General features: G+C 36.9%; 1 protein-coding gene across 1 annotated transcript in view; it reads right to left on the reverse strand.

The window, feature by feature from the left end:
- The window catches only part of Dpy19l3 (dpy-19 like C-mannosyltransferase 3), a 76,055-nt gene that overhangs the window by 24,931 nt on the left and 24,326 nt on the right, over positions 1–26,798 (reverse strand). The window contains exons 4-12 of the mRNA XM_026391276.2: positions 21,227–21,317; positions 14,823–14,944; positions 14,081–14,226; positions 12,289–12,412; positions 11,615–11,749; positions 6,229–6,360; positions 3,580–3,681; positions 1,268–1,341; positions 938–1,096 (exon numbers count right to left, since the gene is read on the reverse strand). Of these exons, the coding sequence (XP_026247061.1) occupies positions 938–1,096; positions 1,268–1,341; positions 3,580–3,681; positions 6,229–6,360; positions 11,615–11,749; positions 12,289–12,412; positions 14,081–14,226; positions 14,823–14,944; positions 21,227–21,317 (1,085 nt within the window). The remainder of the gene's footprint in view (positions 1–937; positions 1,097–1,267; positions 1,342–3,579; positions 3,682–6,228; positions 6,361–11,614; positions 11,750–12,288; positions 12,413–14,080; positions 14,227–14,822; positions 14,945–21,226; positions 21,318–26,798) is intronic.

The raw sequence follows: 26,798 nt of genomic DNA on the forward strand, positions 1-26,798 counted from the left end.
TTTCTTTCAATTTTAACGTGGATAATAAATGCAAAGACCCCATAGGCTTGATAGATAGGAATTCTACAAGTTTTTTAAAAGGCTTTAAAACTCCCTTTCTCTTTCAATGGATTGGTGGACATGCTGTAAGTTTTTAAAAACTGGCAATAATTACTTAAAACTTATCTATAGTCATATACTTTAGATAATCATATACCAACTCAGCTTCAGACCATTACATTGTTGGTTTCTGACATAAAAAATTGTAATCACTGTGCTTCAGCCTTCTCCCTCCCCCTGACACCAAAAAGTCATCTTATATTTATTTTGCATATTGAAAAGTATAAGATGTCTGAATAAAGTCTTATCTTCTAATAAAGTCCTAAAATAGATGACTTTGTAAGCCCTGAAATAAGATGTAAGAAAACAAATGAATAATAATTAACTTCTGACATTTCACGAGAAGGAGGTAGAAAAAATAGAAAAAAACCCAGAAAACCAATAATGGAAACAGAGACTTATGAATCACCAATAATAATACTAGCAAATGACAGCTTACACCTACAACATATTCTAGTGTGAGATGCTATTTTTAAGTACTTTATGTTGTTTTAACTTACTTATTCCTCATAAAGTTGTGTGGAATAAGTACTCTCTGTATTCTCATTCTACAGACAAGGAAAGGAGATACTAATAGATTATGTAACTGCCTCAAAGATCACATCATTCTCTAGTGTGCAGTTGAGACTTAAACTCAGACCTGTTTGCCATGTCCACTACTCTGGTGTCGTTTCACCCCTGAGAGTAGAATCCATTCTAAACTAGACATGTTCTCTATTTAGGATAACAATACTGTTTTGTTCTATGTCTAATATATTGATTTTCAACTTAAGCAAATTTTCTATAAACCCAGGACAAGTTCATTAAATCATAGGTAGGTTTCTGAAACACTCCATACCTGAGATTTTGAAAGGCAACAACTAAGGCTGCAATCACTGTGATGGACAGAACAAATATGTAAGCATAAAAAAGCAGAGTATCTGAAAGCCTTTCAAATGTATTAAAGGGCAGGAGGCCAAAAGCTTCTTCACATAGATACAGATTTGCATCAAAATCCCTGGGGAACAAATGGAAGGAAAAGTGTTAAATTCAATACAAGGTAAGGGAACTACATAATACTTCTTGAAATAAGTCTGCAATTAATATTTGAAGGCATAATGATGACTTAGCTGTAAATTCCCTGATGCTTTAAGATAAAATAGCAAACAGATTTTCAATTCAATCATACCTTGTTGCTCCAAACCCAAATTTTGCCTTTAGAAATTTAAATATGTGTTCATCTGACTTCAGGTTAAGAATTTTCTATTGAAGAGAGAGAAAACAAAAATTGCTATTAGTACCTTAGGCAGGTTTCGTGATAATTTTCTCAAGAAATATGCATAACCAGTGTCTAGTTTCATAAGAGTGTGTATGAAATTTGTAAACATGCACAGTATTTCTCCACACTGATTCTAAAGCAGGAACTTCAAACTCCCTTCTCTGCCTACATTTTCTCTTTAAGGATAATCCTTTATTCAAACATCTTATGCATATGTTCAATTTGCAAAATAGATAAAAGATGACTTTTTTTTTTTTGTTTCAGGGACAGGGAGAAGGCTGAAGCACAGTCATTTTAATTTTTTACATCAGAAACCAACAATATTATGGCCTAAAACTTCAAATAGGTATTTAGTCTGTTTGGCTTTAGGGTTTTAGTCAGCAGATACCAACCTAAAATTCATTCACTCAAAGACAATATTTAAGATAACAGTAACTCTCAAGAGGTGAAGAGACAAATGCCATGTTCAGCATCTATTCATTATAAATTTAATTCACATAATTTTATTTTTAATTTATAGTTTTCAAAAATAGATACAAATGATGAACAAATAAAAACAAAAGAAAGATGAAGATAGAAAAAAGTTGAAGCCAGAATTGAGGTTAGTACATAAAACATATCACTAGACATGAGCCACAAATCTGGTCTTCTGGATTTTAGCAGTAAATGCAAAGAAGAGAAAGCATGCATGATACTCATATCATAGGGCTGTAAGATTAAAACTGAGGAGAGATGCTTACAGTCCGAGAACTAAGACTCAAGAGAATTTTTTCCCATGGTACAGTTAAAACAACAAGGAGTTTCACAGTTGACTTTTTCTAATTCTTCTCACTGGAGGTAGCTGGCAAAATATCAAACACCATTCAAGAGATACTATTGGGTGGGGGGAGTGTCATAAAACAGAGATTGAGGCATGCAGCTCTCTGCTGGTTTAATTCAAGAGCCTATCAATAAATGTCTAAAGTGGGTAAGTGGATGAATCCTTATCTTTCATCCAATTTTACAGAAATGCTGGAACCCCCATGGATAGCAAAGTCCTCGAACGCTAAAATCCTTATGTGCATGGTGTAGTATTTGCTTATAATCCGCGCACATCATCCTGTACACTTTAGAACATCTCTGGATTATTGTAATAACTAATACAATGCAAATGCTATGTCAATAGCTGTTAACTATATTGTTTAGGAAATAATGACAAGAAAAACATCTGCAAGTGCACAGTACAGACACAATGTTTTTCCCAAATATTTTTCACCTGCAGTTGGATGCAGAGTCTGTGAATGTAGAACCTGCAGCTGTGGAACCCACAGATACAGAGGGCTGACTATACTGAACTGTATGGAATTGAAGAATACAGTGATGAGGACTTGGAATGAGATATTTATTGAGGCTGGCTGAGTGAAGAGACTTTTTTCTTTGATCGTGGGTAAAAACAATGACAGCCATTCTTCCCTGGAGGAAAAGAAGCCTGTTTTGCAGAAGTCTCCTATCCCAAGACCAGCCTTCTAGAAGAGGCAAAAATCATCTAATAAAATCATAGCAGCTTTGCTTGAACATACAATGACGACCTCAAGGTCCAAGAGTTACATTTTGAAGCAAAGCCTACTCTCAAAAAGAAAAGAAAAAGCCAGTAAAAACATTAAAAAGCATGTTTAATGAAGCAGCCCCCTAAGGCACTTAAAGAAATTGTAGCCAAGCTTCTGGGTATGTAACAAATAAATGCCTAAATTACTAAATGACTTATTCTGCTACAGAGGGTTACTAATTTTATGTCAGTTAAGTATTTGAAAACTACCAAAAATGAGCTCTTCTTTCTAGCAGAAATTAGATAGTAAAGCTAGTGTATTAACTAACTGAATCCAATAAAAATCATGTCAATGTTTTTAGTAACACAGTGTAGAAAACTATGTAAATTTAGAGAAATATTTAATTTTTAAGGGTGAATCTTAAAAAATTTAATAATTGGGGAATTCAAGGTAGAATATGTCAAACAAAGAGTAAACAGAAGTGAATGAGTAAAACCAACCAAAGTCATCCTTGTTAGTAGGACAAAGTTAAAACTGAGCCTGTTTAAAGTAAAACTGGTAATTCTTCAAGGAGCTAATATGTTTTATAATGCAAAAATTGACAAATTTATTTCTTTAAAATTAAAAGCTTAAAAATTATTTCCAATGCCATAAGTAAATTTAAAAATACATTGTATGTTTCATTTCTTAACCTACCTTAATAATGCTGTTGAGAAGAAGTGTCAAACAGAAAACTACAAATAAATGTAACAAAAGTTTCCCAATCCTATTAAAGAAGCTTCCAGTTTTCAGGTTTTTCTGGAAATTAAAAGAGTTGTGTTTTAATTCTTACATTTTAATACAACTTCAAAAAACACTTAAGATGAGATTACTTAAGGATTTAAAACATTGGCTCATTTAACAGGTAGGGAAAATGTATGTGGAAAATATAACGTACTACTTTATGAGGTTACAACTGTCTCAATATTTTTAATTTTCTAGTAGTAAATGAGTCCCTTAACAATGAACTTCATAGCCAGGCATGGTGGTATACGCGTGTACATTCCATGATTTGAGAGACTGAGGCAGGAGGATCACAAGTTCAAGGTTAGCCTCAGCAACTTAGTGAGACCCTGTCTCAAAATAAAAAATAAAAGGACTAGAGATGTAGCTTGGTGGTAAAGCACCTCTGGGTTCAATGCCATAAGTAAGTAAATAAATAAATAAATGGGAATGTAGCTCAGTGGTAGAGTACTCCTGGGTTCAATACACAATGCCACCAAAAAAAAAAAAAAAAAAAAAAAAAAAAGGAGAGCATGCTTCAAAAGATGAAGGGATGTGTCCTACTCCTTTTCTTTCTTTCTTTTTAAAAATCTTAGCAACCAGAGTATTGAGGTCTGCCACTTGGAAAATACTTAGGATATAATGACCGAACAAATCTTTTATCTTTTATCCATTAATTAACTTATCACACAGTGATAACCCAATTAAACAAAAGACAAATAGAAAAAAATAAATTCTGTTCTCTGATGTGTAATAATTTTTATATAATCCCATATATATATATATATATATATATATATATATAGTCAAACATAAGAATATCAAGAGTTCAAATATGAATGATGTTTATTTATAAGAAAGGTTAAAAGGATGAGAACTACTGTTTTTTTGTTTGTTTGTTTGTGGTACTTGGGATTGAGCCCAAGGGTACTCCCTGACTGAGCTACATCCCCAACCCCTTTTTCCTTTTTTAATTTAAAAAAAAATATTTATTTTTTTTAGTTGTAGTTGGACATAATATCTTTATTTTATTTATTCTTATGTGGTGCTGAGGATCGAACCCAGGGTCTCGCACGTGCTAGGCGAGTGCTCTACCGCTGAGCCACAATCCCAGCCCCTTCTTTTTTAAATTTTGAGACAGGGTTTTGCTAAAATTCCTAGATTGGCCTTGAACTTCTGATCCTCTTGCTTCAGCCTCCTGAGTTGCTAGGATTACAGGCATGTACAAACACATTCAGCAAGAACCACGGGTTCTTTTTTTTTGGTACTGGAGATTGAATCCAGGGCCTTGCACATACTAGGCAAGAACTCTATCACTGAGTTATATCCCCTGTCTGAGAACCACTGTTTTCTTCTTCTTCTTCTTTTTTTTTTTTTTTTTGGTAGTTGTAGATGGACAGAATGCCTTTATTTTATTTGTTTATTTTTATGTGGTGCTGAGGATCGAACCCAGTGCCTCACGCATGCTAGCGAGCACTTTGCCACTGAGCTACAGCCCCAGTCCCGAGAACCACTGTTTTAAAAAAACAATTCATCCACAGCAATTCTCACTCAAAAGTGATTTTTCTTCCCAAAGCAGAAAGCAAAACAGTTTCTTGATATAGAAATGTTTATAGCAAATGAGAAGGAAAATAGGCTTTGTAACAATTTTAAGGAAAACCAAGTAAATTTAAACACTTAAATTTCATATAAATTTAAGAATCTCACATAAATTAAAAAAAAAATATAAAATATATATTGTTTATAGTTGGAGGTGGACAGAATACCTTTATTTTATTTATTTATATGTTGTGCTGAGGATCGAACCCAGGGCCTCACACATGCTAGGCCAGCACTTTACTGCTGAGCCACAATCCCAGCCCAAGAAATTTAATAATATAATAAAGTCAAAAGATTGGGTCAATGTTTCATTTTTTATGGTGCTGGGGATCAAACTGAGATCATCACACATGCTAAGCAAGCTCCCTACCACTGAGATACACTGTCAGCCCCAGGCCAATGTTTTCAAATTGGATTTCACAGTAACTTAGAAAATGACCATATGTCTAAAGGTATTTATCTGAATTCTTAAAATTTTCAAAATGGATTTAACTTTAGTTCAATTAAAAATCAGTACCAGAAAAAAAAAATAAAAAGAAAATCAATACTAGGGTATGGAAAGATGGGAAGAGTAGTGTTATTACAAAGTGTCCATCAACTCCAACTATTGCGATGAATCACCACTCACACAAGCAGCAGATCCTTCTCATTCTTAAGTTTGTATACACACACAATTTTAAAACTTATTTTTTAAAAAAATTTCAGTATTAAGTCAATGGTATTCAATAAGCACCTGTGGCTAATCACTGAATTAAGGTTTTAATTCTCTAAGAAATATGAATTGCCGAAAGGAAGGGATGGCAGGTGACCTTGGAAAGATTCAAACAGAAATGCTATAACATGCATTTAAAAAAAATAAAACGAATAATGACATTATGCTTTTTTCTGGGAATTGGGTCATAGATTTTCCCTTGTATGCTGTAGGAAAATAAGATCTGGGGAACAACACAATTTTTAAAAATTTAAGTACAAAAACAATCTTACCTGAAGTTTTCTTGCAATTAATACTGAAAGGTTAAAACTGATAAGCAATGAGCCAAGAATCATGGAATTAAAAAACTGAAGAACGCAGACCAGGAGTAAGCCTGTTATCTGTATGCCATACAGCCATGTGGCCTGCAACGAAGATGAGATGGTTAAAGAGGTTTTATCAAGAGAACTACCACGTGGCAACACGTTCACTAGCTGGATGCATCTCAGGTTGTGAAGAATGCAGAAAAGACACCTCACTTCAAGAATCATGATCTAAATAAGGGAACTAAATTGCTAAGTTGTTGAGGATGGCTTTGAACTCACAATCATCCTGCCTCAGCCTCCCAAATGGCTGGGATTACAGGCATGCACACCTTGCCTGGTTTGTAATCTGCTACAGTTACTGTCTACAGCCAACAGTCAGTACTTTATCACATTCCATTATTCCCTAGTTCTCTTCACTATGCACTTTAGGGCTGTATCACACCGGGGTTCATTTTTTTCCTACCTCTTGTGTGTGCCTAATCCCCTGATAGCTGAAAACTCCCCCAGCAAGGCTTTCTGCTCTTTTTACCTCATTGGTTCATAGCAGGTGAGAGTGTGAAGAGCGTGAGCCCTGGAGGTGACAGCTCCTGTACTGCGGTCTGACTAGCATGAATCAGCTGTGCAACATGTTGGAAATGTTTAGGGTCTGAGTAGGTCTGAGGGAGGTAATGCATTACAATGGCTGGGCCTTGATAAGCACTGAGGTTAACTCTGATGTAATAAATAAAGCATGGTGGACAGGCTGACACCGCAGTAAGCAAAACGCAGCAACTCACAAATGGGACACAAAGGATAAAAGCCACGCCTAACAAAGAGTGGAGAACTTTTGTTACTTTTCCTTTTCCCTTTCAAATTCCGTGCTTATACTGGCATGTGAAAAATACCAATTTTATTCAACAGTAAATCCAATCTCCCCCATGGTCAGATTCTCTTGAACTTGAAGGAAACAAACCTAATCAAGCATGAGAAAGTAAACTCTGTCCCTGTTCAGGGCTTTTGCTTGGTGTTAATGGCAACATAGGGCAATGGATGCGGCTGGGTAGAATCCCAGAGACCTGGGAGGTTGAGGCTGGAGGACTGCAAATTTAAGGCCAGCTTGAGCAACTCAGCAAGCTGTCTCAGTGTTAAAAGGGCTGGAGGATGGGGCTGGGGCTCAGTGGTGGAGTGCTTGCCTCCCAAGTGTGAGGCACTAGGTTCGATCCTCAGCACTGCGTAAAAATAAATGAATAAAGATTAAAAGAAGGTGGGAGCTGGAGGATGCAACTCAGTGAAGTGCCCCAGGGATCAATCCCAGTTCACAAATAAATTAATAAGTAAATATTTTAAAAATAAAAAATAAATATTCAATTGTAGATGAGAAAACTCAAGAAAACATTAAAAAAACAATAATCACTGAAAGGTGGGCTCAAGAACAAAAATCTCACACCATTATCTATGGAAATACTGATTTCATAGTGGGCATATATTTCATATATAGCACTTTATATATTTCACATTACACAGTATAATTTTCTCACATCGCTTTTTCACTTTTCTGTGAAAACTTAAATTGCAAATGGCTGAACAGTATTCTGCCGTATGCTATAAGCTATCTGCCTCTGGATCATTTAGGTGTTTCCACAATATCCCTTCAAAACTTCCTCAGATCATTAGATTGCTTATTTAGTTTGGTGCTACTTCTCCAGTGTCTAAAAGAATGCCCACTAGAACAAGGTCACTCAGTAAATATTAAAAAATGAGTGAATAGATACCTTTTATTAGGACACTAGTTAAAGAAGGAAAAGCTTTACTAAGATATAATTTGTGTGCAATTCATAATTTCTGGTATATTCACAGAGTTGTGTGACTACCACCACAGTCTAATTTTAAGAAACCCTATACCCATTAGCCATCACCACCATTACCCTCCCAGCCCTGACAGCCACAATGTATTGTCTCTGCAGATTTGCATATTCTGGACATTAAATATAAATGGAATGATGCAATAAAGTCTTTAGTAACTGGTTTCTTTCACTTAGCAAAATGCTTCCAAGTTTTATTCATGTTGTAGCATTTATCAGTACTTCATTTTTTTTTTTTTTTGGTTCAACATTACTGAAGTATGGATATACTAATTTTGTTTATCCACTCAACTGATTGAGCATTTGGGTGGTTCCTGTTTGGCTAAGAACCACACTGCTATGAACACACACACAGAGATTCTTGAATGAATCTATCTTTTCATTTCCTTGGGTATGCACCTAGGATTGGAAATGCTGGATTACAGGGTAGGTAGCTCTGTGTTTAAAGTTTGAGGAAATGCTGTTTTTTAAAGTGAATGAATCCTTTTACATTCCTACCAGCAACATATGAGAATTCCAATTTCTCCATATGCTCATCAACACTTGTCATTATCTGCTTCTTTATTTTTATTTTTAGCTGTCTGAGTGGGTATGAAGTGGTATCTTGTGGCTCTGATTTGCAATTCTGTTAGCTAATAATGTAGAACATCCTTTCATGTGTTTATTGGACACTTATATATCTTATTTGAAGAAATCCTTCACCCATATTTTATTGTTGAAAGAGATGTAAGAGTTTTTTATATTCTCTAGAAATCTTTCATCTGATGTATAATTCACCAATATTATCTCCCAGAGATAGGAAAAGGGAGGAACTGCAGAACGAAACTGACAAAAATCATGTGTGTGTGTGTGTGTGTGTGTGTGTACTACAGTGAATTCCAGCTTTATGTGTGTTTATAAAGAACCAATTAAAAAAAAACAATAAATAAAGATAAGGAAGACCAGTAGAGTAGAGGAAGGAGAATGGGAAAGAGGAAGCACTGAGAACTGAAATGGAGCAAATTATATTCTGTGCATGTATGATTTTGTCAAAATGAACCCCACTATTATGCATAACTATTATGCACTACTAAAAACATTTAAAAATATTCTCCCTCATTCCATGGGCTGTCTTTTCTTTTCACTTTCTAGGAACACTCTGAAGCACAAGTTTTTAATTTTGATGAAGTGTAATCTACTTTTAAAATTCCCTTGTGCGTTTGGTGCTGTATGTAAGAAGATCTGTACTACTCCAATGTTATGAAGAGTTGTTCCTATGTTTTCTTTTAAAACTTCTATAGTTGTAGCTCTTCTGCTTAGGTCTATGATCCAGTTTGTATAAATGTGTATAACAAGAGGAAGGGGGCCAACTTTATTCTTTTGCATGTGGCTATTCAGTTATCCTAGCACCATTTGTTGAAGTGACTATTCTTTTTCCATTTGATCATCTTGGCATCCTTATTGAGAAAAACAATTGATTATATCTGGTGAGGGTTTATTCTGGTCTCTCAGTCTATCACACTGATTTATGCCTATTCTGCTAGCATCACACTGTCTTGTTTATTGTAGCTTTGCAGTAAGTCTGAAATGAGCAAGTTTGAATCCCTTAACTTTGTTTTACTTTCTCATGATTGTTTTGGCTATTCTGGGTCCCTTGCATTTCCATATGAATTTTAGGATCAGTTTGTCAATTTCTGTTAAATTGGAGATTTGGGGAGGCCACTTGAGATTCTGAGTGGGAGTACCACCATCCTCATAGGAAGCCTATCAATCTATGAACACGGAACATCTATCTTTCCAATTTATTTAAGTCTTTCAAATTTTAGAGTACAAGTTTATATTTCTTTGTTAAATTTATTCCTAAGTATTTTATTCTCTTTAATGCTGTGTCTTCTAGGAAGTATTTGTGTCCTTTGTTTGCTTTTCTCATTATTTATTTTTTTCCTTTTTTCATTGGTTTGTAGAAAATTGTTTATGGATATCAACTCATTTATAAATACTTAAAAAAATTTTTGGACTATTTTTATTTGGAGAATGTTTTCTGATGCTGGCAGGTCTTTTTATATCAAGTGGGCATACTTCTAGAAAAAGGTTCAGTTTTTGTAATAACAAGATCTTATAATTTTGCAAATAAAATGATAGTATAGGTTAAAGAGAAACATTATTATTAGCCAGAAATGTAAAGTTAAACAGTAATATATATGTATATTAAAGTCCTGGATTATCTGTGGTATATCTGATGTTCCTTTACAGGTTCTCTTAATGTAGTGGCAATATAGAGACATGCAGCCACAATATATTCTTCCTGTGTAGAATAACTAGAATTTTCTTCAATAGATCATGCATCATCATTCATAATAATGACAGTTAACATTTGTTTAAAATTCATAAAAATGGCAGGTGCTGCTCTAAATGACTCACACATGTCTTGCAAATGATTCCTTTGAGCCTAGGCAGATTGGCTCTAGAGTTTATGTTCCTAACCACTTGTGTACACTGGCTAGAACATGAGTAGCACCAAAGAGACTCAGAATTCTGTTATGAAAATCTGTTAAGATTAAAAGACTTTTTATTTTTATTTTATTTTTTTTGTGTGGTGCTGGGGATTGAACCCAGGGCCATGTGAATGCAAGGCAAGCACTCTACCAACTGAGCTATATCCCCAGCCCCTAAAAGATTTTTTTTAAAGCTCCATGGCAATTATGAAGCACTGCTGGGAGCTTGTTCTTTAACCCATCTTTTCAAAGAACTTTTTAAAAAATATTTATTTTTTGATTGTAGTTGAACACAGTACCTTTATTTATTTATTTTATATGATTCTGAAGATCGAACCCAGGGCCTGGCATCTGCTAGGCAAGCACTCTACCACTGAGTCACAACACCAGCCCAAAGAACTAGCTCTTTTTATTCCAATGATTCTGTATTCTTATGTTTTAAATTTCATTGTTTTCTGTTCTTTATTATTTTCTAACTTCTGCTTGTATGGGTTTATTTTGCTCCTATTTTTTTTTCTTTAAGGTGAGACTTAGATGACTGATTTCAAAGGGAAACTCCTTTCCAAGGCAAGCATCTAGTGCTACACATTTCCCTGTCAGCATTGCTTGACATATGTCTCAGAAGTTCTGATACACTGAGGCCTTATGCTTTGATCCACAGACTATTTAGAAAGGTGTTGTTAGTTTCCAGGTAAAATCTTCCTTATATGCCCATTAGGATCCTTTAAAAAAAAGGTGAAATTTTAAGAGAGCTATCTTATATTCTAAAATATAAGTCATATCTCTAGATGAAAATCGACCTAGGCATTTATGAACCAAATAGATCTAGTTTTTAACACAAAATAAGCAGAATAAAAGTTAAGATTGTCAAACTGGGCTGCATAAATTACTTAGCTTCAATTGACCCTGGCATATTTACATTAGACGTAAAAAGGAGCTTCAACTTTGTCATTAAGTACTTGCATATTTTCATCTGGTCCTGTGATATAAAACACTAAACAATGAAAATCACACACAGGGAAAGAAAGCAAAGATTACCTTCACAGCTGGCAGCATGTCTAAGGAGTCCAGTATGAACAGCACTACTGCTTGCATCAGCATCATAAATTGATTAAATTGCCATGTCAGACTAAAGAGAAAAGTTGATATGAAAATGGCGAGAAGTGTCAGCCTCTGTAAAAAGAAAACCTTTGTATAATTTACATGTCTCTAGTAATAAAAAACCCTGCAGACAAGTTTTCTCAAGAGCAGCCAATATCTTCTATAAACCAAATAGAAAAACCATAAACTGTTGCTCTGAAAACCCTTGCATTTGTTATTTAAGCTCTAAATATCCTAAAGTGACACTCTGCATATAAATATTCACATACGGTATGTGTATTCCACACTATTATGGAGGCGATAATGCACCAAATCACATCTCAAGAGCAAATGGCTTAAAAATTCTGACAGTTTCACAGAAAGTGTGTGTGGGCTTGCTGCAACTATTTAAGGGTAGATTATGTAGAGTACATTTTTAACATAGAAAATGAAAACATTTTCTTTGCAAAGTAGGAAAAAGCTCAGAAAAAGAAAATTTAACTCGAGTTAAAAACTTGGTCATGGAATAAGAACTATTTACATGGATTGGGACACTATGCATCACACATTCTTCAAAGCTTCTCATATAAAATTGGGAAATTAAAAATATATAAAGTTCTATAGAAACTTACTTCAGAAAGAGAATGCAAGTTTGGTCTCAGGAAATATGTAATCGCTGCTATCTGAATTGCAAAGAAGGGCAGTGCCCAGTTCTCCCTCAGTGGGATGGTAAACTCAACTCTGGTGGTATCTATTCTGCACAAAGAGAACACAAGTGGCCAAAATGATAGTTTTTACAATAATTTTCCCAAAGCTTTTCTAAAGTGAAAGATATATTACATTAAGCACCATACTTAGATCCTGGTAATTGACTCTGAATAGCTAAAATTGTCCTAAAAGTAGCTAAAATCATCAGCATCCCCATAACATAAAATTGGCACTGGGAAAATTTAAGCAACCTGTCCAAAGGTATGTATTTAAGTGGTGGAACTGAAAGTCCCCCGAAAGTATCGTGCCTAACATCCAGTATATGCCTAATGGCTCCTTACTTTATTCTCTAACTGCATTATTGCTGACAGGCAATGTTGTATATTCTGCCTCTCTGTATTTTTTTAGTGCTTTATATGTGAGTCTTCAATTTGTCACTGACAATAATTTTTGTTCTGTTTCGTTTGTAGTACCAGGGATTGAACCCAGGTGCGTTCTAGCAGTGAGCTACATTCCTAGTCCTTTTTTTTTTCCTTTATATTGAGATGGTGTTTCACTAAGTTGTCAAGTCTGGCCTGGAATTTGTGACCTTCCTGCTTTAGCCTCCCCAGACACAGGGAATACAGGTGTAAAGCCTCTGCATCTGGTTTATCAGTGGCAACACTTTGTAAAAACTTCTTATCTGTCTAGAATGGGAACTCCTAGAGATCAAATGTAGATAAGTATTCATCTTTGCACACTTTATAGCAAGAACCATGTCTGCACATACTAGGCATTCAATACGCGACTCTGTGTGTGCATGTATAAAGTGACCTTCTCAGTCTCAATTTCCTTTCTCCAAAATGGGCATAATAGTTGGGCATGGTGATGCATGCCTGTAATCTCAACAGCTCCGGAGGTTGAGGCAGGAGGATCGTGAGTTCAAAGCCAGCTTCAGCAACTAAGTGAGATCTTGTCTCAAAATAAAAAATTAAAAAACAAACAAAAAAAGGCTGGGGATGTGGCTCAGTGGTTAAGTGCCTATGAGTTCAACTGCTACTATAAAAATAAATAGATAAATAGGACATAATAATAGTACCTATACCACAGGGTTGTTAACAGAATACATGTAAAGTGCCTTTTAAAGTGGCTGGCATAGTAAGCACTCAATAGGGCTACAAAAAAGTAATTTGCTTAGATTACAAAACAAAATCTGTATAAGAACTCATGCTTAAGTTATAATTTCACTACTGAATATTCGTGTTGCTCCTGTAGATCAGGCAATGTATCTTTTCAATATATCTTGATTTTTTTAAAAGTTCTATTTCATATGGCTCCAGTGGTTTTGTACAGTGCTTTATGCTTTATACTTTGCAAATTGAGAACTAGACACAATCCTATTACGACTGATGGCAAAGATAGTATTACAACTCTTTTTGAGAGATGAGATATATGGCTGGAGAAATGTTGATCACATAGCAAACAGGTAATAAAACTGAAATTATTAGATATTTCTCTTGTTCTACAATACAGTGTTCTGTTTCTCAGCTGGAAATATAGGTGAAAAAGACTTCCTATCTTACCAAGCAAGAAAAATGTAGTAAACCACTAAATGAACCAAAGAGAAAATGCTCCCAACCAAGTACAGAAGAAGAAATTTCTTTGAACTGGAAATAAAGTAACGTCAATTTTACTTTCACTTTGGAAAGGATGAGAGACACACTCATTCCAACTCACCTATTTGTGACATACCAGAAAGCTGCCAGCATTCCTGACAGCCAGGTACCACTAAGAAGCCAGCTGGTTATGTAAAGAGCCGTGACGTAGATTGCTTGGAGTCCAAATAAAGTGTAAATATAAAAATAAACCGGCTCTAAGTATTTCTGTAAAAGAGAGCAATAAAAAACGTTTGTCAGAGAAACCACAACCCACCTTATTGCCCTTTAAAAAGATATGACAGTAGAAATTCAGTACTTGGAAGCTTGCCATTAATTCCCAGCAGCCCATCCACACCACCCTTCCCATCCAGACGTGTGTGAGCCCTGGTCTTCCCACCTTCAGGAGAGGAGGGAAGAATGGCCCTTTTAAGCCTTCATACTTAAGACAACTTTACACTTAACTTTGTCCATTTTTGCCTAATTCACAGGAGAAGTAGTCATTGTGATGTGCTAATCTTACAATTTTTTTAATCTCAAAGATAAAACAGGAGTGATTACTTGTTTCCAAATGAAAATATTTACCAACTATGCTATAAACCAGGAAATACCTATATGTAAGAATCTTACAAAATATAAATAAACAGCAATACTATAAACAAAATGTAAAGTTCACAGTATATATGGAGAAAAATTAGGGTGTTGTTGATTTTCTACCAAACCAGTTGAAGATTAGAAGAACACAGGTGAAACTTTCAATTCAAAATGATGGATTTTGACTTTCACCTGATATTAACAACTCTATGTCACAGGATATGACATACCTGTATGGGTAGAATTCTATATAAAATACTGAGAAAAACTTCTTGGTAAATATTCATTCGTTGAAGAAGGTTAATTGTCCTCATAGATTCAGTTTTATTATCATAAATTAAGCCACGAAAACCTAAGAATGATATTGGAAAATTCAGAGAAAAAAGTTATAATTGTTCATCCATTCAAAATTATCCCATATTCTTTAGAATGTATCAGAGAATGTGGTGGGCATTGGGGTTGTAACGGTAAGCAAGAAAACAGTCCTACCCTCAAAGAGCTTCACATGTGTTAGACAAGATGTAAACATTTATGCAAACATAGTACATTAAAAAATTTATGACAAAAACCCCCAAAAAACAACTTTTGTTTTTGCAATTAAAAAAGAAGACACATTTTTCTGTAGAAGTTCAGGCAATAGGATTTTACACCTTGCACACCTTCTTACATGTGACATGCAGCACTCCTTGGGATGGGCTGGGCCATTTGACTCTCCCAGTCCCCTGGCATGTCAGCAGATGTGACATATGCCGTGTCTGAGCAGAGGCTCTAAGAGGGGACATGTGTTTCCACCAGCTCTTGCTCTTTCCCTCTACCAAGACCCTGGCATGTTCCAAAAGAGGATGGACTGAGAGGATACATGGGGGAGAGCAGTGCTACTGTTGCCTCTCAGCAGACACAATGAGAGCAAGAAACAAACCCATTGTTATAGAAATCCATGGTTACCCTGAAGTCATCTGCTACTGAAACCGAGCTGACTAACATAAGGTATGAATAGATGATTCCCAGAAGAAAACATGCCTACCGTCCTTTAGTCCAGAAAAAGATGCTCAACCTTGCTCCTAATAAAAGAAGTGCAAATTAAAACTACACTGAGATATCATTTCTCACCTATCAGCTTGGCAAAAATCAAGATCTTTGACAATCTACTGTGTTAGTGAGGTTTTTAAGGAAGTCGACTCTCCCTCACTGCAATGCAGTGCAAAATGGGATTATGAAGAATTTTGCAACACACAACAAAATAATGTGTATTTGTCCTTTGATCTGGGAAGCCCGTAGCTAGGAATCAATTCCAAAGACAGACTGGCAAAAACACAAAATTACATGGGCACAAGGTCATTCATGCACAACTGTCTTTAACAGTAAAGGATCAGAAATGACCCAAGTGCCCATTGACAGGAAGTGTTAGGGATGAAACCACGTTCCCATTGAATTCATATGTTGAAGCCCTAACCCCCAGTGGAATGTATTTGAAAAGGGAGGGCCTATACGATGTAATCAAAGTTAAGTGAGGGGCTGGGATTGTGGCTCAGTGGTAGAGTGCTCGCCTAGCACGGGCGATCCTCAGCACCACATAAAAATAAAGGCATTGTGTTGTGTCCATCTACACTTAAAAAATAAATATATATTTTTTAAAAAGTCAAGTGAGGTCATAAGGGTGGGGACTTAGTCTGAAAGGTTGGTGTCCTTAGAGGAAGAGGTACAGACAGCTTGCTTTCAAATTCACACACACTTTTCCCCTGCATGCATAGAGGAAGGCAAATGTGAGTACAAGGACTGGAATGGGCCTTTAAAACCAAGGAAGAGAGGCTTTACTCCCTGCCAGGCATGGTGGAACCACCTGTAATCCCAAATGTTTAGAGAGGCTGAAGCAGGGGGATTGTGAATTCAAGGCCAGCCTCAGCAATTTAGCAAAGGCCTAAGCAACTTAGTGAGATTCTCTTTCAAATTAAAAAGGGATAGAGATATGGCTCAGTGCCCCTGGGTTCCATTCCTACTATTAAAAAAAAAAAAAAAAAAGAAAAAAGAAAAAAGAAAAGAAAAGAAACCAACCCTAATGGCACCTTGTCTCCAGTATGGAGAGAAATGAACTTGTTTAAACTACACAGTCTGTAGCATTTTTATGGTACATAAAATGTCATATGTCAAAGGGCAGGGCCTTAAAAAAAGGGACACAAGAGAGTTTTATTGTCCTTAAAAAAAGGGTCACCAGAGAGTTTGCCTTCTGCAAGTCTGGAGGACAGTCTTCACCAGAACCTGACCAGCACCCTGATCCAGACTTCCACACTTCTAGAACTCCGAGAGAGGAGATTTCTGTGGCTGAAGCAACCCAGTCTATGGTACTTTGTTATAGCAGCCCAAGCAGACTAATAAAGGAGACCACTTTTATAATTCATGTCTATTCATACAAAGGAGCATTGTTATACTCTACTACAGAATGATCTTCAAGATCTTTGTAAGGTGGAAAAAGCAAAATAGGAGACAGTGTATATAGTAAGCAGATTTTCTGTAACAAAGAGAGCAATATGAACATATTCAAGTAACTTAAAGCATTAACAAAAGAATAAATAGAAAACTAATAAAAAAGATTAAGGTTGGAGTGTAGCTCAGTGGCAGAGTGCCCACCTCACACGCACAAAGCCCTGGGCTCCATCCCCAGCACCACCACCAAAAAGCAAACAAACAAACAAACAAAAGGCTCTCTATCACTTTGAGTTTGAAACTTTGTAAATATTTTTTTAAAATAAGTTAAAAATATTAAATAAAAAATTTATAACACAATTCCTAAAAAAACAAAAACAAGATAAAACAAATAAAGTTAGTGGTTTGGTCATGCAGACAGAATTCTTTCAGGTGATTTGAAAAACAGAGGAATGTGACTGTGTATCCCTACATAGCTTCAATCCTAAGGTAAGAAGAAAATACAGACAGCTTGAACTGTTTTCAGGTAATCATACTGTTAGTAGCAATATTATTGTCATTTTGAAAATCATATATATGTATGTATATACCTATATATTTACATATAGCATGTAAGTGATAACATTAATGTTGTAAGGAATCAAAAATTTCACTTTAAGAAAAGATATAAATATGAAATTAAAAAATACAAATTGTTGAGGCTGGGGATATGGCTCAGTTGGTAGAGTGCTTGCCTCACATGTGCAAGGCCCTGGATTTAATCCCCAGGATCATAAAAAAAAAAATTGTTATCATAACTTTGCTCTGAAAATAGTTATATTCATATTTTCTCTTAGGAAAAAAAATCATACTTCCTAGCTCTGCTCACTACAAAGGACTGGAAATAAAGACCCATCTAGTAACAATAAATGCTCCCAACACAAAAGTTAGAGTCTTTAAACAGAAGGAACTAGAGCTCCTTGGAGAAAGAGCTGATTCCAGATCAGGGGTAGAAAATATACAAATGGGCCTCAAATATTTTGTCATGCTCCTCAAAAGCAAGGAGTTGTCAGAGACCATGGGTAGTCATGTCAAAAAGACAGCAAGCAATCCGAAGAGCACCCCAAACTACAACAGCTTGAGCAATGTGAATACAAGAAGGTGGCTGAGCATCAAAACACATCAATATTCTATTAAAAATCCACAAATTTCTTAAACAAACAAAATCTTAACTGGCTGCATTCTAAGCTGGGTGTGGTGGCAGATGCCTGTAATCTCCACAGTGCAGAAGGCTGAGGCAGGAGGGTCACAAGTTCAAGGACAGCCTCAGAAATTTAGTGAGACCCTGACTCAAAAATAAATAAATAAAAAATGAATAGGCCCTAGGTGTGGCTCAGTGGTAAAGAGCCTCTGGGTTCAACTCCTAGTACAAAAAAAAAAAAAAAAAAAAGAAAGAAAAAAGAAAAGAAAGGAAGGCAATTCATTTTAAAAAATAACAAAGGGAAAGGATTAAACTGGTTCACCGAATAGTTGCTGAGAACATATTTTTCTTTAGAGATGAATTTTGTCCAGCAATGAAAGAAGGAATGATGGAATTAGAATACCACCATTTTGTGTGAAATGAATATATAATTAATGGATGTAGATAATAATCATCATCAATTGTGCTGAAACAATTAGGGGGAAGCCTCTCTACTGAGAATTTAGTAATAGATAGATCATTTTTAGCCTGCAGATAGATACTGGGTACCCTCTGATGTGGAATACAGAACACCATCCAGGAAGTACTCTTACCCAATAGTAGAACAACATCTGGGCAAACCTCAATCTAACAATTAACAGGAAATTCAGCAAAGAAATATTTAAATGACACCATAGGGCTCCAGAAAAATTCAGAAAGTGGGGAACTATGCAACAAAATTAATATATATTTTTAACAAAAAATTACAGGGAAAAAGATGAAAAGATACAAATTTAAGGAAACAGTTAAAGTGATATCAAATGATTGCAATGGACACATTCTTTGCATTTCCAAACTATTAATTTAAAAGTCTGTTAAGGCAAAAGGAAATGAGAATACTCACTACTGAAACATACTGATATATTTACAGATGAAGGAATGTTTTGGAGATTTACTCCAAAATGACCTAGGTTGAGGTCATTTGGATATAGAGGAAACAAGACTGGTCATGAGTTGGTAACTGTTTTAGCTGAATGAAGGATATATAGAAATCCATTACAGGATTATCTCTACCATTTTATGTTTGAAATCTTCTAAAAGAATAATTTTAATGAATAACAAATTAATTGAAACAGGTCAAGCAATGAGTTCGTCGTGATACTTAGAGAATGCTTTCTCAATTTCAATACCACTGATATTTTGGGCCAGTTCTTTGTTGTGGGGGCTGCTAGGTGCACTGTAGGAAGTTTGGCTGTACCCCAGCTTCTTGCTCACCAGATTTTAGTAGCACACCCCTTCCACTTGTGACAACCAAAAATATTTCCAGACATTCTGGATCTCCCCCAAAGTGTAAAATTGCCCCCCTCCCAAATAAAAAGAATTGCTTTATAGAATGCTAGATAAGCAACTCATAATTCTGAAAATTGGTAAATACAGTCTATTCTCATTACTCATGGTAGTTATTTTCTATAAAGTTATAGTAAAAAGTGAAATATTCAATACTGAACTAATAGGAAATAATGGGTTGGGTTCTTGCAAGTTGATGATTATAGACTTCTATTGACTGGTCAGTGTATAACCTTGTTTTATGTGTGTTTTGTTTAAAGACCCTTTCTTTAATATATTGTTTAAACTCACAGTCAAGCACTGTAACTCATGCCTGCACAAAGCTTATCTAACACACATTTTCATATGTAACCCACATGTTTTCTCTTTCTTTCCTGAGCCTTCTTGCACTTAGGAAAACAAGACAGTACTTTCACACTCTGTTTGGGGGCTATGTGAAACTGCAAAATCAGCAACAAACAGCATAAAAATGTAAAAAGCTATGACACAACAGAGACTGTAAAAAGGACACAATAATATGAGAGCTGAAACCAGAGGCAGAACATTGGCCCTGTTTTAGTCTCTGGTGAGAACATCCATGTTGGGCAACTAAGATTTTTTGATGCTCTGGACATGTCCATGAAGGACTGTGAAAGTGCCATGAATACTGATTTTGGGATCATAGATAAATTTTAGTGAGATGATTTTGGAAATAAGGAATTTGTGAAAAATGAGGATTGACCTTATGGGGTGAAATCAATACTTGGCCTGTCTTTCTTATATGAACTGAACCTCAAGGTAACCAAACAAATGAAGAAAACGAAGAAAGGTTTTCTACAGAAGGGAGTTCCAACTAATAAATATAGGGAGAAATGAAAGAAGTAGGAGGTTATTATTTTTCAGTCATTGTATTTTGCAAAATGGAGATAGGTAATAATCATCAACGGTTGCTCAAACCATTAAGTGAAAGGCTATGGGTAATTGACTTTGATAGGGAAGAATCTGGTTATCAAAACAGAAAACAAGTGATTTGTTTTTATGGCACAAAAAGATAACCAAAATTTCGTGTTTCTTATTGTGATAAAATTAAAAGTAGAAAACATTACCCATGAAGAATTCCTACCCAAAATATCACAGCTGAGTCCAGCCAAATCCCAGAAAAGGGCAATTCTCTCAGGTATACCCAGGTTAGAGATAAAGGATATATTAAGTAGAAGAGGTTCTTTGGGGGGCTTCCATCAGGTGGAAGAAAAACAGAGTATGGCTCTGACCCACTTAGGTCAAGCGAGAACATAGGAAGATGGCAACTGCAAAATAAAGAAATGAATGGGGACACTGGGAACAAGAGGGACAACTTAGTTTTCAGAACCAAAATACCCACTGTTTTTAGATCATACTCCTTTCGCCTGCAAAGACTTCTTCCAAAATCATCACAAAAAGAATCAACAAAACTTAAAAAAAAAAAACCAACTGCAGAGAGGTTAGTTTGGGGATGGAACAGAGACCGAAGGCAAGGCCAGGAGGATTATATAAAGTATTATATAACCTCTTCCAGAGCAAAACAATTTCATGAAATGATTAGAAATTAACAAGGAAAAACTGCATAAGTTCAGAGTAAAACTACACAAATTCTACAAAGCATTTAAGATGCTTTAGTGCAAAAGATGCTTTGACTGAAATTTTGTAAAGATGCGGTCGACTCCCAATGAAACTGTTAATTGTAATTACCTTGCATGAGGGTTGGAGCCTGCAGCATTTGCTTGTAGTAGGAGTAATACAGTCCACATTCTGTTCTGAATGAGATTTCTCGCTCCACTTCCTGAAATAAAGTCAGATCTACTGGGTTTATGTGACCTAGTTTTGTTTAAATGTGTATTATCACTGTAGAAACAGGTTACACAACTACAACTTTAAAGAGAAAAATAACTCTGCAAATGTAGTCTCAAGAACACTGTCCTGAGATCTTGACAAACCAGAACCACAGAAGGCTGATGATTGCTGGAATTGGGGGATGGGCACATGGGCACATACACTATTTTACCTTTGTGGATATTTAAAGTTTTCGACGATAAACCATTTCTAAAAATGGAGATTCTAACAATTAGTTCTATGTAAGCTTATGTATCAGAGTTAATTTATTTCATACAAAATTAAATTTCATGAAAATATGGGGACACTGGGTTATGAGGATGAGGAAGACTTTCTGGAATAATCCTATTAATACTCTTAGATGGTGCATCTAATGCACATGTAAAAGTATCAACAAACAGAAAGTCTTGATCTATGTCACGACAGATTCATTTAACCTAGTGTTTTAAAAACCAGGATCTGTACCAATTTAGCTCAGAGAAATTAAACATTGAAAAAAGGTCCACTGGGTTCTGGAATTCGATTCCATCAGCACACTTCTTTACAGAAGGGTCCAGAGAGGATGACACGGCTTTCTTAGTTCTCACAGTGGCTACTGATTCGTGCTGTTGTCCACGGCAGCACAGGTGACCTGGGAGTGATGTTGACCCAGTCATCTTCAGTCTCCGAGAAAAACTGCTCCATTGCTCTTGATGACAAAAAACCCCAAACTGTAAAGATCCATTTCTGGATTGTTCAAATTCCTACTTTGTCAAATAACCACAGAGGCTGTGAATTGATGTTAACTGAGCATATAATTGCTTTTGTCCACGTAAATAAGGGGGAAAACAAACAAACCAACAACGTTAATTACAGGCCTCTTCTTTTCTCCAGCTGCCTTAAAGGGAAGTACTAACTGTTCCTTTTGATGGAACATCCTACAATGACAACTGGAGGGCCCAATTAGCCCTCCACATCTATGGGCTTAATTTCCTATATAGTTCTAGAATAAAAAACCAGCCTGATAAAAGGCCCAGGGTGGGGGGAACACTGCTCAGAGTTCTAAAAGTGGAAAGCTTATGTGCCCCACCCCGCTCTGTAATATACCCAGAACAGTGAAAAACAGAGGGGGATCTAATTAGTAAAAATGCATTCAAACATGATTAATTGGTAATCTTGGCACCAGCTGTATAGAACCAAATGCTATACTTTATTAGACAGACACTTGCAAGTTTTACATCTGCTTCATGCTAAGAGAACATCTGCTTTCCTCAAACACTTTTCCAGTTTTACAGCAATTTATACTTTGCCTGGTAGATCATGCCAACGCAAATGTACATCAATAGAAGTTACCCTCTACAGAATGCAAAACGAACAAATATTCCACATTTTAATTTGCATAGGTTCCATAGGGAAAGCGATGTTTGTGGAGAGGATGAAAACATCTCTGAAGATAATGAGAAAAAGAAGTAGAAAGACAGTAGAACTGCGTTTTTAAGGAACAGTACAGCAAAACCACTCTAGTAGCTTATATAGCAATTTAATATCAGTACTAAAAGGAAATAGCATTGAGGGGAAAAAATGGCTGTTTACAATTAATGATTTGCATCTCCCTCAGGCATTAAGGCAAGTTGCTGGCAATGAAGGAAAGGTTAATGAGCCCTTTTAGACTGATGACACTAAATTTGGAAGCACATCAAATTAATTTAAAAATAAAGTCTAAAACTAATTTCATAACTTTTGTTTATAAAAATTGGGCCTCTCCCTGCAAATAATTAGGCTGCTGGAAGTCGGGGGCCAAAGAACAATTAACTTCATGAATGTAATCCATTTCAGAATTTGGTTAGCAAATCATCTCACCAAGAAACAGTGGCGCATGATAAGACAGCTGTTCTTAAAGTTCTGCACTGGGAATCCTGCCCTCAGCAAACATATTTATGGCACATACATGGTTTATTGTCTGGTTAAATTCATGTCCATCTGTTAGAATGGAATGATTCTTGCCCTAGAGTCGATCAGAGCCGTGACACGTGAGGGCTGCCAAGCAGCGTGTGCGGAAGGTTAGAGTGCTGGGGAAGGGACAGTCATTCCAGTGGGCCTGCTCTGAAGCAATCAGAGTCTTGGTGCTTCTGCAGTTACTACTGTGTGGATTAACCCTGTCTATTCCAGAGACCTCTTGCTTTGCTGGAGAACTCAATGGGAAGACATGCAATCTGAAATGTTGAATAGAGTAACAGTGCAAAACATTGGCAAAATATGTAGAAAAAACACAAGTGACCCGAGTGCTTGTAGTCAATGAGAATTACCTCTCCTCAGCATTTATTTGAACATTCATTGGCTAGGGAAATAAATAGGTATAAGAACTGAGTCCCTGACCCTAAGGAGTTTATGTCTCCAAAAAAAAAAAAAAAAAAAAAAAAAAAGAACAATGCATTGTAAACAAAGAAAATGACCAATCAAGGAAACAAGTATCAAAATTAAAGAATAAATCGCCTTTTGCCTCAACCATTAAACTAGCTTTTCTACTGGAGATTGTGCATCTTTCTCCAATCTATCTTCCTCAATCATTCATTCAGTAAATACCTAATTTTTACATTTTTATTTTTTTTTATGGTGCTGGGTCTTGCATATGCTCTACTACTGAGCCAAATCCCTAGGCCTCAGTAGATACCTCTGACTACCAAGCGAGGAACATTTTTCTGTTGAGAGATTCAGCAGGAAATAAAATAGGCAAAAATCTGGCCAGTGCAGGGGTGTCCACCTGTAGTCCCAGCAGCTCCAGAGGCTGAGGCAGAAGGATTGCGAGTTCAAAGCCTGCCTCAGCAAAAGTGAGGTGCTAAGCAACTCAGTGAGATCCTGTCTCTAAATAAAATACAAAATAGGGCTGGAGGTGTGGCTCAGTGGTTGAGTGCCCCTGAGTGCAATTCCTAATACCACCCCTCCACACACACAAAAAAGGATAAAAATCTGCCTTCGTCAAATTTATAATCTAGGGTAGAGGGAGAAGAGAGCAAATTATCAAGCAAAAGCCAAATTACACCAGGCAGTCCAGTGCTACGAGGAAAGCAGAGAACAGGGATGGGAGGGCGGGTGAGGTGCTGTGACTTCACAGGAGGTGGGGAGGGACACAACGGAAACTGGAGGGGTGATGAGACAAGGTGGGGAGCTACATGGATACCTGGGGAAGAGCCTGCCAGTCAGACGGCAGCCCAAGGACACCCTGAACAGCAAGGAGGGCAGGCAGCCTGAATGGGGGAACAGGAGAGGCAGTTAATAATGCCTGGAGGGACAGGAGAGAGGTCACAGGGGGCCAGATCACCTGGTCTTGGTAGGTGTCAGGACTTCCGGCTCTTCCGGCTTGTACCTGAGAGCCAGAAGGGGCATAGGGTGTGTGTGTGTGTAGGTCAGGAGTTCGGTTTCAGGTATGTCAAGTTTGAATGTGAAGAGTTTTGAACCGAGACACAAAATGATTTTAAAAGGTCCTCTGACTTCTGTGCGCAGAATGGACTATTTAGAATAAGAGCAAAAACAAATAACAAAAAAAAAAAAAAAAAAAACCCACACATACACACACACACACACACACACACACACACCAAACCAGTAAGGAAACTGCTGTAATAATCCAGGTGAAGAAAAAGGCTGAGGCAATGAAAGGTGATTGGATTCCAGACACTGTAAAAGTAAAGACTGAGAGGATCCGGGGAGGGATTTCATGGGGGCTTGAGAGAGCTCTGGTTCTCGGAGGTTTCTGCCCTGAGCGGCTGAAGGATGAGGGTGCATGTTATAGATATGGAGACCTACAGAGAAACAGCTGAGGGAGGGGAGGCCAGCTGTCTGATTTTGGAACTGTCATGTCTTAAAATGCTACTGGACATTTAAATGAAGGTGGCCAAGAAGGCTGCTGATAAAAAGGCCTGGAGTGCAGAGGGAGTCTGGGCAAGGTCTGAGAGGGAGTCCCCAGCATGAAGATGGCATTTAAGGCTAAAGAGAAGGCTGTTTTCAGAAATAAAGGGGGGGGGGGCAGGAAAGTCCTGGGGTTCTCTGCCATGGTGAAGAGGCCAGGAGGCTCTAAAAGGGCTGAAGGATCAGCTGGAGAGGCAGCAGTAAATCCAGGAGAATGAATCCCGGGAGCCAAGGAAAAATGCCACAGGCCAAGTGAAATGGGGCCTGAGAAATGACCACTAAATTAAGCATCTTGGAGGTCACTGTGACTCCAACAAGAACATTTATGCTTAAAGCCTGACTGCAGTGGTTTCAAGAGAGAGACATTCAGAGGAGAGAAAATAGGAACTGACTGTTGGTTGACCAACTGTTTGTTGGTGCTGAGGTGAATGGAAAAATGGGTCAGCCTCAGAAAGGAGAAGTGCCATATCAATAGGTGTTTTCTTCCAGGATGGGAGAAAGGGAAAAATGAGAGACTCGATTCCAAGAGCAGTGTGCTTCAGCGGGAGGCAGGGATAAGTGACAAGAAGAGAAGTCGGCACAGATGGGCAGGAATCAGGCAGCTGCAGTGTGAAAGCACAACTATGCTTTGCTCCTACTCCCTCAGTTAAACAGGAGCCAGTGTCACCATCAGATCCTGAAGAAGGAAGGGGTTACAACAGCGGGTGAGGAGGGCTGCGGTCTAGGCTCAAAGAAAGTGGAAGAGGACGGCCAGGCAGCACTGAACGGGCCCCTTCCAGCTCTTCCTTCTCTATTCATTTTGAGTCAACAAATTTTAAAATAAGATATTTTGGTTTCCACATATTTAATTTTTTATACTGCAACAGGCTAAGTTTACTTTTTGCTTGTAATAGTTTTTTTCCCTGATTATTTGCTTGGGTCCTTTTGGTTACATAATCATATCATCTGCAAATCAGACCTTTACCTTTTTTTTTTCTTTTTCTTTTCTTCTTGGTACTGGGGACTGAACTCAGGGGCACTTGACCACTGAGCCACACCCCCAGCCCTATTTTGTATTTCATTCCAAGACGGGGTCTCACTGAGTTGCTTAGTGCCTTGCTATGGCTGAGGCTCCCAAGCAGGGATTACAGGTGTGTGCCACCACGCCCTGCTAGTGGGCCACCACCTTTTGCTTTCCAATTTTTCCAATTTTTATACTTTCTACTTCTTCTAATGTCATGCAGCTGGCACCTCCTAGGCAGTGTTAAAAGCACTAGTAACAATGCATAGCTCTGGCTTGGGGGTTTATTTCTAGTCCCGCGCTGTCTAATTCATTAGCGTCTAGTTCCATGTCCTCACTTAAATCTAATTAAAATTAAAAAGCCAGTTCCTCAGTGCCTGAATATGTTTGGCTAGTGGTTATCATATTAAACAGCAAACCATGGGTAAAGAACTTCCCATCATCACAGAAAGTTCTACCACACACCAGTTTTCTTATTTAGTGGGGTCTTGGCATTTGGGCTGAGATGTATGCATTTTATATATATATATATGATATTTTTGATTA

The sequence above is a fragment of the Urocitellus parryii genome, chromosome 15, assembly GCF_045843805.1.
Source record: "Urocitellus parryii isolate mUroPar1 chromosome 15, mUroPar1.hap1, whole genome shotgun sequence".
Classification (NCBI taxonomy): Eukaryota; Metazoa; Chordata; class Mammalia; order Rodentia; family Sciuridae; genus Urocitellus; species Urocitellus parryii.